Source organism: Siphateles boraxobius, unplaced genomic scaffold (assembly GCF_051911475.1).
Source record: "Siphateles boraxobius isolate OS27281-9 unplaced genomic scaffold, OSU_SipBor_1 7, whole genome shotgun sequence".
Classification (NCBI taxonomy): Eukaryota; Metazoa; Chordata; class Actinopteri; order Cypriniformes; family Leuciscidae; genus Siphateles; species Siphateles boraxobius.
Window position 1 is genome coordinate 18,825,466 of NW_027509197.1, and position 11,275 is coordinate 18,836,740.

At 46.6% G+C, this 11,275-nt stretch overlaps 1 protein-coding gene across 1 annotated transcript in view; it reads left to right on the forward strand.

Moving 5' to 3' along the window:
• The window catches only part of hecw2a (HECT, C2 and WW domain containing E3 ubiquitin protein ligase 2a), a 45,161-nt gene extending 34,552 nt beyond the window's left edge, over positions 1 to 10,609 (forward strand). The window contains exons 26-30 of the mRNA XM_077215241.1: positions 6,944 to 7,090; positions 7,166 to 7,280; positions 7,404 to 7,489; positions 7,941 to 8,053; positions 8,171 to 10,609. Coding sequence (XP_077071356.1) covers positions 6,944 to 7,090; positions 7,166 to 7,280; positions 7,404 to 7,489; positions 7,941 to 8,053; positions 8,171 to 8,282 — 573 coding nt within the window. The 3' untranslated portion in view covers positions 8,283 to 10,609. The remainder of the gene's footprint in view (positions 1 to 6,943; positions 7,091 to 7,165; positions 7,281 to 7,403; positions 7,490 to 7,940; positions 8,054 to 8,170) is intronic.
• The last annotated feature ends 666 nt before the right edge of the window (positions 10,610 to 11,275 follow it).

Genomic DNA, 11,275 nt, shown 5'->3' on the forward strand with positions numbered 1-11,275 from the left:
TCCGCCACGCCCCTCGAGGCCTTAGAGCATCTTGCTTCATCGCGAGGCTGGTGTGTGTGTGTTTCAGCGTCACCTTTATACTTCCGGTTATGCCGTCACATGTTACGTCAGGACGCAACACCAATCAGGATTGGAATAGTTTCATTCTTACTTCAGAGGCGCACGCTAAGGGAGCGTCCCCAAAGTGTCGAGTTCTCGACGCAGTGTCTCGTTCCCTTCTCAGGGAACAAGGGTTATAGTCATAACGTTTCCCTCTCACAAAAGAGCTTGCAGCACGTCTTTTAAAGATGCATTGAAAATGCCTGTGCACTTCTGGGTATGGTAGTGTGGTTGATTCTACTGTTGGGCATGAATGCTGCTCGGCGCGTGTGGGCTAAAAATAGATCACGCTAGGACAGCTTTCATGGATGCGTCATGTTTTCATTGCAGGAACATGACCATCGTAACGTCGCGGTCGAGACTCAATGACCTCATTAGAGCGAGAGTCCCCTCATCTACACCCCAGTCTATTTTCTCTACATGAGGAAATACTTTGGCTGGTGGCCAGGGTGTCCAGAGGCAGTTGATGTGGGAAAAAAATGACGATTTCTCCTCGGTCCACACACACCTCTCTCACATTGCAAACCGTGCGGTTTTTCCGGATAAGGTCGCTGACCAGTCGCGTTCAGAGGACGACGGCTGGCCCAGAATCTCATTCGGCGCCCCTGCAGATGAAATCATGTCTATCGCCGCATCACAAGGTGGGCTGGAGTCCTCTGGAGATGAGGATTCAGCTGTGCTGCCGCCTTTGGGTGTGCCAGCATTGCCGAGTATGATCCAGAGTTGACAGCCATGCTTTCCCGGCACGATTGGTTTTGGAGGTGCTGACACTAGCACCCGCCCTCAATTCATTTCTTCCCGGACGTGCATGAAGAGGTCATTAGATCGTGGGAGTCTCCTTTGACTTTTCGTGACTGCTCAGCGGCCTCTTACCGCGGCCAAGGGTACACTGGGGTTCCCCCACGGAGTGTTCTAGGGCAACACATCTGTGTCCCCACAGCGCCTCCACCTAGCATGGCGACCCTAAGCGCCCCTCCAATGCCTGTAGGTTTTTTGTCTACTCTGGTGGCAAAGACCTTTAGAGCTGTGGGACAGGCTGCCACCTCACTGCATACTGGTGCCATCTTTCAGGGTGCTAAATGACATGCACGAGGGTAGAGCTGATTCAGGCTCAACCAAGAGCTGCATGCCGCCACCGAGCTCACTCTATGAATGACGAAGGTGACTGCACGCTCCCTGGGTCAGGTGATGTCCACATGCGTGGTCAGACATCTCTGGCTTAACCTGGTTGATATGTGCAAGGCTGAGCGAACCCGCTTCCTCAACTCCCCCAGCAGCTTCACTGGGCCGCGCCGTGGAGGTGGTCACAGGAAGGCGTCCCAGCCCGCTCCAGCCCCGCTAATGCCAGGCTAGCGGTGCCGCTGAGCAGGCTGCTCAGAGATAGTGTTCAGTTCTTCCAGGAGTGGTAGCAGGTCCACTCCTTCCCCCGGTGGAGGGCCAGGGAAGAACCTCTTCTTCTAAGAACTGACTTCCATCTCTGAGCACACAGAGTTCTCGGATGACGGTGCACGCTGCCCACGGGCCTCGCCACTCTCGTCCCCATCTGTCACAGAGTTCTCGGATGACAGTGTGTGCCGCCCACGGGCCGCACCACTCTCATCCCCCTCTGTCGCCAGACCCCTGGCAGAGCAGGCCCCCGTGGAACACTGGTCCTTCCCTTGCCTCCTCTGTCAGGTTGTGGCTAATGACCGTGCCCCCACACTGGGCTGCTTTTACCACTTCGCTTACCACTTCAAAGCATACCGCTTCGCTCATTCCGCTTCGCAACACCACCGAGGGGACGTCTGTGGTTTGCTTGGCCCTGCTGACACAGTTCTTGGGAGCCTGGCTAAAGCTTCCAACCTGTTTCCGCTGGGTTGCCCGAACCATCAGGCTCGACTACGCGATTCAGTTCGCACAGTCTCCTCCCTCCTTCAGGGGAGTCCGCTTCACTATGGTCGGTGGCAATCCCCCTATCATGAGAGCGGAGGTTGCCTCCCTACTGGCGAAGGGTGCGATCGAGACTCTCCCTCCAGCCGAAATGAGGTCCGGGTTTTACAGCCCCTACTTCATTGTTCCAAAGAATTTCGGTGGGTTAAAGCTAATTCTTTTCCTGCGCGTCTTGAACCGCTCCCTTCTTAGGCTGCCATTCAACATGCTCACGGCTAAATGCCTTTTCCAATGTGTGCGGCCGCAGGATTGGTTTGCAGCGATCGACCTGAAGGATACCTATTTCATGTCTCCATTCTCCTCGATACAGACCGTTTCTTCGGTTTGCTCTCGAGGGGTGGGCATATCAGTACGCAGTACTCCCATTCGGGCTAGCTCTGTCTCCTTGCGTTGTCGTATCTCAGCTTTCTACGGGCCGGAGTGCCCTTGGAACGAGTTTCCAGGCATGTTGTTGTCTCAACAGATGCCTCCACCACGTGCTGGGGCGCCATGTGCAATGGACAGGCTGCCGCGGGCTCCTGGACAGGACCCCAGCGCCTTTGGCATGTCAATTGCCTCGAGTTGCTGGCAGTACGCCTTGATCTGCACCGCTTTCTTGCACTGCTCAAGGGTCAACACGTACTAGTCCACTCAGACAATACCGCAACAGTAGCGTACATCAACCGACAAGGTGGTCTACGCTCCCGCCGTATGTCGCAACTCGCCCGCCACCTCCTCTTATGGAGTCCGAAGCATCTGAGGTCGCTAAAGCCATTTATATTCCAGGAAACCTGAACTGTGCAGCCGCCGAGCTCTCACGGTTTCAGCCCCTTCCTGGAGAATGGCGACTCCATCCCCAGTCGGTTCAGCTGATTTGGGATCAGTTCGGGGATGCACAGGTAGACCTTTTTGCCTCCCACGACTCGTCCCATTGTGACCTCTATTACTCCCTGACCGAGGGCAAGCTCGGCACGGACGCACTTGCGCACATCTAAGGTCGCTGGGCCTCCACAAGTATGCGTTTCCCTCAGTGAGCCTTCTTGCACAGACCCTGTGCAAGATCAAGGAGGACGAGGAACAGGTCATTTTGGTTGCTCCTCACTGGCCCACCCGGACCTGGTTCTCCGAACTTGTACTCCTCGCGACAGCACTTCCCTGGCCAATTCCTCTGCGGATGGACCTTCTTTCTCAGGGACGGGGCACCCTATGGCACCTTCGTCCCGATATTTGGAACCTCCATGTGTGGCTCCTGGACAGGACGAGGCAGGTTTGAGTACCCTACCACCGGCGGTGGTGGCTACGATCACTTCCGCTAGAGCATCGTCCACGAGACATGCCTCTGTGTTGATGAGGAACCTCTTCATCAACTGGTGCTCTTCTCACCGAGAAGACCCCAGGAAATGCCCGATCAGTGTTGTGCTTTCCTTCCTGCAAGATGGGTTGGAGCGAAAGCTGTCTCCCTCCACCCTGAAAGTGTATGTCGCCGCTATCGCCGCACATCACAACGCAGTCGAAGGTAAGTCCGTGGGAAAGCACGACCTGATCATCAGGTTCCTGAGAGGAGCGAGGAGACTGAATCCTCCTCGCCCTCCTCTCGTTCCCCCTTGGGACCTCTCAGTGGTTCTAACTGCCCTGCAGAGTGCTCTCTTTGAGCCTATTCAATCACTGGATCTTAAGTCCCTGTCAATTAAGACAATGCTCCTGGTTGCATTGGCCTCCATCAAGAGGGTACCTGCAAGCATTTTCCGTTGATGAAGCGTGCCTGGAATTTGGGCCGGCCTTTTCTCACGTAATCCTGAGACCCCAGCCTTGATATGTGCCCAAGGTTCCCACCACTCCCTTTCGAGATCAGGAGGTGAACCTGCAAGCGCTGCCCCTGGAGGAGGCCGACCCAGCCTTGGCACTGCTCTGTCCAGTACATGCTCTCCGTGCCTATGTTGACAGAACGCAGTGTTTCAGCACCTCAGACCATCTCTTTGTCTGTTATGCTGGGAAGCTGAAGGGAAAGGCTCTCTCCAAGCAAAGGTTGTCTCACTGGATAGTGGACGCCATTGCTTTGGCATACAAGCAGCAATGTCGACCATGCCCCCTTGGTGTGAAATCCCACTCCACCCGTAGTGTGGCTTCCTCTTGGGCTTTAGCGCATGGCGCCTCGCTAACAGACATCTGCAGAGCTGCAGGCTGGGCGACACCCAACACATTCGCCAGATTCTACAATCTCCGAGTGGAGCCAGTGTCCTCAAATGTACTCGCTTCAACCAACCAGTACTTAGATCTGCTCCGGTGTCTTCGCTTGCTCGCCATTCCACTCCACTGACTGGATACATGCAATATTTTTTCCTCAGGTGAGCTTCCCCGACAAGCCCTGAGTTCCTCCAGCCCTGCTGACATCGACGCCAGCGTCTATGCCTGTGCGTTGGCTAAGTGCCCCCATGTGCATGGTTCCCCCTCTGGGCGACCCCCACATGTGTATTTCCATTGTAAGCCTCTCTGAGCATGTGTCTTTCCCTTGGCAAGCCACCTTGTCACCCCTGGGGTTGAAACATTCCACCCTGCGGGCTGGACACCCCAGTGTTTTTCCATATGCAGCCCGCTCGTGGGTCTATGTGCAGTTATTTGCATATTTCCACTGAGAAATGCTCCCAGTGTACCTTGGTATTCCTGTGTTAAGTAGGACTCCTTTGTCCGTGCTAGTCTCACGACAGGGAGCTCAGACTTACGCAAGGCACTGGAAGACAGCCCAGAAGGTGGCGTGATTACACTGGATCCCCATTTGTCGTCACGACGGAACTCGTGACTACGAAAGGGAACGTCTCGGTTAAGTATGTAATCCTCCTCAGTTCCTGAGTTTAGTATTGGCTCCTCAGCGAAGAGACATATCTGCATGTTGCCGGAATCCTCCTCTTATACCCACGTGGTGGGGCGGAGTTACGCCATGCAAATTCCGCAGACCGCATGGCATTTCTTTGCCATTGGCTTGTTTTGTAATGCTCGAAGTTGATAGGCTTTCTAAGCGAAACCCCATTCGTCATCACGACGGAACGTCTCCGTTCCCTACTCAGGGAACAAGGGTTACATACGTAACCTAGACGTTATTAGTCCTAATACTATTCCTAAAAATATCGGCATCTGAACATCATAAACACATGAGAGTAGGGTATTTTGATGAGCAAATGTCCAACAGCTCAGAATACCTTAGCAATGCCCTAACAATCACCCAAACCACGCTAACAACACCCTAGAAATGTATCATAAATGTACAGGGACGTGCACAGGGGGGTTGCTCAGGTTGCCCGGGCAACTGCCCATATGCCCTTCTCGACTCAGGTTGCCCTTCCGAGAAAAAAATAATAAAAATCGTACAATGGCTGCAGAATTTCACATTGGCCTAGATACATTTTTTATTTATTTTTTTTAAATCGCAAAGCCTCATTCACTTCCATTCGTGCACCGAAAGTGAAAGTCAGTAAGGGAAGGGCAAACTGTTTACTTGGCTGCAGCGCTGCACGCGACCGGTGCGTAAGACCCCACAAATTACTTAAGGCCCCGCCTCCATCTCGTGTCATAGCGTGTCAATTAATGTGTACAACATCCATGACAAAATGAAGCGAAACTATCCTTCTGGTCACGAAAAGATGAAGAAGAAAAAACCCATGAGAGTGAATTGCGGGAACAACAATCAGGTAAACTTGTGTTCTCTCCTCTCTAAGTTTGATGTCAGCAAAGTTTGATGTTTTTCGGTCTTGCTAACCTAGCTGGGCAGGCAGTGCATCTCTTGCATCACTTTGTGCCTGACAAAAGTGAGAGTAAAATAAAAAAATGTATTACGTTTGTTTTTGATAAACGACAAAGTGGAACGGTGTTTGTTTACTGCAGCTCGGAAAACATAACCGCGTCGCGTGTGTTATCGTGCGTTCATATGCGCTTGCACGAAATGAAACTCGCATTTTTCAAGCAGAAATAAGTGGAGACCAGACCTACTGTACAATACATGCACGTGAATGATGGCGCTCCCAATCAAAGTCACATTTATAAAACAAGAAACTGATTATCTAGTCTCAGTGTAGTTAAAAACTCTAAACAACTGCACTAATTATGCAAGATAGAAAGCAATGTATTGACAATTTGACATTGATTGACTATTGATTTATAGGCTATATTGAATTTAAAATGTTGATTAGCTGGACATACTGGTCAATATGGATGCACATCCCTCAGTAAATAATAACCATAAATCAAGAATTGCTTCAACATGCATAATAATAAATAAATAAAAATCATACTGATGCCGAAAATACCCAGGCTGTAGAGAGAACCAAAGTTAATCCCAAAAGCCAAAGCTCAGGGTTATAATTTATTATTTTCTTCTTATTTATGTTTACGTTAATATTCACTTGTTATGTCAACATTCTATAGAAAATACTCTATTCAAAAAATATTGTTTGTTTGAACCTCATTCTGTTCTATATTGTTGTACTTATTCTTTGACTGTTTTGTTTCAAGGAGGGAGGATTGTATTGGGAGCACTGAAGTGTCAGGTGTGATTGTGTGGCAATGGCAAATGGTTTACATAGCTCACGGCGTCACAGGTCAGGTAGAGGGCCCCTTTTGCTTAGGGCCCCAGGGGGAGTTCAGGATCGGCCCTGGGTTTAGCAGTCGATTCTGTTCCCTACCGGAATTCCTGTTCCCTTTACGCAATCATACTACAAATCATGCGTAGTTGCCCGTAGCCTACCATCAGAACTGAATACGAGCAAGAAGCACAACGGAATGTAGGGGAAGCCCTTTTTTCAGGTCAGAGCAACTGCCCCTCATAATTCCTGTGCACGTCCCTGGAAATGTAAATCAGAAATGTATTAATCTATTTTTAGATAGTTAGCCTATTCATTGTAAAGTTATATAAACTTAGAGTGAAATGGAGGATTCTTTATGTCAGATTACAGAGCGTGAGCTAAAGCCGGGTGGGTCTGGCATTGCTGTCTCAGACAAGAACAAGAAAGAATATATTGAACGCATGGTGAAGTGGAGGATTGAGAGAGGTGTGGCCCAGCAGACTGAGAGTCTTGTGCGAGGATTCTATGAGGTATGTTGTCTGAATCTGTGTAGTTTAATGACTTCTAGTTTAACTCCGTTGATCTGAGACCATGTGATTGTGCAGGTGGTAGATGTCCGACTCGTCTCAGTGTTTGATGCCCGAGAGCTGGAGCTTGTCATTGCTGGAACAGCGGAGATTGATTTATCCGACTGGAGAAGCAATACAGAATACAGAGGAGGTATTATTTACTGAAACAGATTAAGGTGTTGTTTCACACCAGGCAAGAATATCACAGAATGTGTAAAAATGTTACTGCAGGATATCATAATGTAATTTTTTTTTCTCATCTCTGCCTTTAAAGGTTATCATGACAACCACATAGTGATTCGATGGTTCTGGGCAGCAGTGGAGCGTTTCAATAACGAACAGAGACTACGACTCCTTCAGGTACACTCAGATCTCACTATCACCATGGGTCAGATACACTACCATTCAAAAGTTTGGTGTCAGTAATTTTTTTTTATAAGAAAGTATTTTTATATAAGATGTGAATACTTTTATTCAGCAAGGATGCATTGAATTGATCAAAAGTGACTGTCGAAGAAAAATTCTATATCAAGTAAAAGCTGTTGAGTGCTGAGCAAGAGACTTTCAAAAACATTACATCATAAAGCTATGTAGCTCAAAGAGTAGAGCATGTCGCTAGCAACAGCAAAACTTGTGGGGGGGGGGGGGGGGGAGTGCATGAACCGATACACATTTCACTTAGTGAGCTCATACATGGTAAAACAAAACCTCTAAAATTTGCATTCTTATCTGAGCACCCATTTAAACCAAAGCTCTTCTCCTGGTTAATCAGTGAAATTAGCCTAGTCAAATGTGCTCTGCTTTCATCCAGTTTGTTACAGGCACTTCCAGTGTTCCCTATGAGGGCTTTGCCTCCCTGCGGGGCAGTAACGGCCCACGTCGATTCTGTGTGGAGAAATGGGGCAAAGTGACCTCCCTCCCACGGTATTTCTAAGCTTTTTATGTTTAGTGTCTCACACAAACATCTTACTTTGACCGTTATATGTTATCCCACACCGATGTCCAATCAGCTAATGCCATGTTGTCTTTATGTTTGTATAGGGCTCACACCTGCTTTAACCGCCTGGATCTCCCTCCCTACCCCTCTTTCTCCATGCTATACGAGAAGATGCTCACTGCTGTGGAGGAGACCAGCACCTTTGGTCTGGAGTGAGCTTCCATCAAAGCAAAAGTGTTACTGAATTTTTTTTTTGGCTCACCATACAGACTTTTAATCCCTCACTCTTCACCATGACCTTGGTCACCGGACACTTACATAATCTTTTTGACAATGTCTAAGGAACTGGAATATTTGCCATCACATGACTCATTGGGCATGTGCCAACTCCTGCTCTATATGAACTCAAAGCCTATGATAACTGCAATCAATTCTTCACACAAAGAGACTTAAGCCCAAAGTATACTTCGGCCGACCGTGTTTCGCAACAGTTAGCGCACTGTCATTTTCATCATCAGGAGGGTCCGCGGACGTCCGCGCACACTGTCCGCGTGCAGCCCAATTTTAGTGTCCGCGCGGACAGTGTGCGTACAACAGCGCATGTGCGAGTTGAGCACTTGAAAATAAAGTCCATAGATAGTGCGCACACGCCAAATGTGTCTTTTCGCGCTCACGGCCAAATGAGTATACTTTAAAAGGCTCCGAAGACAGAGCGGAAAGCAGAAAATTAAGTATCAGAAATCAGAGCTGGTATCTTTGTTATCTGGTTTTGGCCTTCAGATTGGTTTAGACCAGTACATTTTGATCTGGGTTTTAGGTCTTCGCCTTTTGTTCTTGACTGAGCTGCTTTTTTAAAAGTCAAAACTATATCTATAGGGTTTAAAGGAACAAAGCTGTGTTGATGCAGGTCTTTGTCATGGAAAGATAATGTCAGTTAAAAACTTTTTTGGTTTCAGAGGTTTGACTTATGGCTGCGTTCTTTGTTTTGAAGGGTCTAAATGACATTGATCTTGGCTCCAGTTCTGATGTTCTCATTCTTTTTGACATCTTTTAAGAGAATGTACCCATGAAAACAAAACAGCATGCACACTCTCTTATAGAGATCATTGCACCAAATGTATTGGTGAAAAGAACCCTGAAAAGAATGACCCATGAACTAGAGTTCCTCTATCACCTCTTGTGCCCTTGAGCAAGACATTTATCACCAGACTGTTCCAGGGGACTTTAAATGTAGTAATTCACTTTGGTCGCTGGTTAACTAACAAACACTAACACTCAGTACTTTATATAATGCACACATTTTTTTAAATCCACCTCTCAACCTTTTATGCAACCCGCAAATGTTACTAAAAAAAAACTATGAATGTATAAACACTGATCATGTGCAATGTGTGCAACAGATATTTGTGTATCAGGAATGGTAGATTTGTTCTAGAGTTAATCATAAGGAGACCTATTGTTCTAAACTGTGGTGACAGACACAAACAGTGGCCTTGAAATCATCTTTATTAAAATGTATAGTTGGGTGTAGTTAATATCATTGTGATGTGTGCAGTTCACTGGAGTAATTTAAAACCAGGGCTCCAGTTAAACCAGTAAAAACAGATTAACAAGTTTCTTCTGCAATGGATATGCAATGGATATTTCAGTATGTGTAGATAGTAGCAAGCGAAACTGTATCACTCTTGCACACATGGTATGAAGTGTTTTGGAAATATGACATGGAACAGCATTTCCATTTAATGTAACTACAGATTGAAGCTAAATATGTAAATAATGGATGAAAAGTTCCTCATTTTTGGGTGACAAGTTGCACCCCTCGTTTACAGACATGTCGTTTCCGTCTGTGGTCCCTCCACAAGCCCCCCCTCTCTCTCTCTCTCTCTCTCTCTCACACACACACACACACACACACACACACGCACGCACGCACGCACGCACGCACGCACGCACGCACGCACACACACACACACACACACACACACACACACACACACACACACACACACACACACTCAGCAATACATGGAAATCACGCATTCACACCACACAAATGCAGATCTGGTCAATGATCAGATCCTTGGATTTGGATTTGTCTTAAAACAGCTCCTTTCTCTATGTAATGGATCTTTGGATAAAATACTGCATGCAGGGTAGAAGAAGCAGTACCTGAGTTCGACCCTTAGATGGTGTTGTGTCATAGCTTGATATTGCATGCTGGAATTAGTGAAACAACAAGTCCAGATTATCTGAAATTGCATGAGAAGTTGCTGTTAATAATGGGTGGGATGGGATTGGGGTAATAAATAAATGAGAAAATAGAAAATGTCACTTCCATACTTTTCATACATAAGCTGTTATGTAAACTTTGTGGGTCACTGATCGTCTAATATGCTGATGAAAGAGCCATCACTTGAAAAGTTGATGAAAATGTGAACCTGCATGCGTTCCATGATGTGACCATTTTTGTATAGCTGTAATGTATGTATGTCAGTCAGTCTTGTCCTGTGTTTAAATTATATTTTGCACTGAATGTACCAGTAGATTTGAATGCAGTCTGGACTCTTTTGCGTTTGTCTTTGTGCTTTAACACATTCTCTTTTTATTGCAAATACTTTTTCCATTGACACAGGACAGGCAGATGTGTGAAGTGTTGTTAGAGCCAATATTTACATTTAATCTTTCTGATTGGCCAATCAAACTCCACCTGTCAGCTTACTCATTGAATTTGCATTTCCATGGACTAAAGTCCAGTTGCCTGCTTCAGTCCAGTTGTAGGCTATAAGGACAAGAAATCCAAAGCAGAGCTGCAAAGTTCCAGCTCCTCTGCATTTCACATTTGATGTCAGTATTAAAAGATGCAAAACAGATATGTGAATACTTAAATGAAAGTAAGAATAATAACTTTTTTTTAACCAAATGTATTAGTAGGCATATAGCCTAAATCATTATTTAAAACAACCTTATTTTTAAGAATGCATGATATATAAACACCATATTGGATACACTTGGCTACGCGTTTTATTTTTATTTATCAATAGCCTATCGAATATTGAATTTTTTCCACTTACTTTAAAATTGACATAATTATATAGCACTAATTTAAAGAGACAGTGGCATATTAAAGAGTGCTTTAACTTTAAGATCGCATACTCGAGTGAAAAGTTTTACTTATTTTTTTAATAGTAATATCTGCCATTTATCGATTA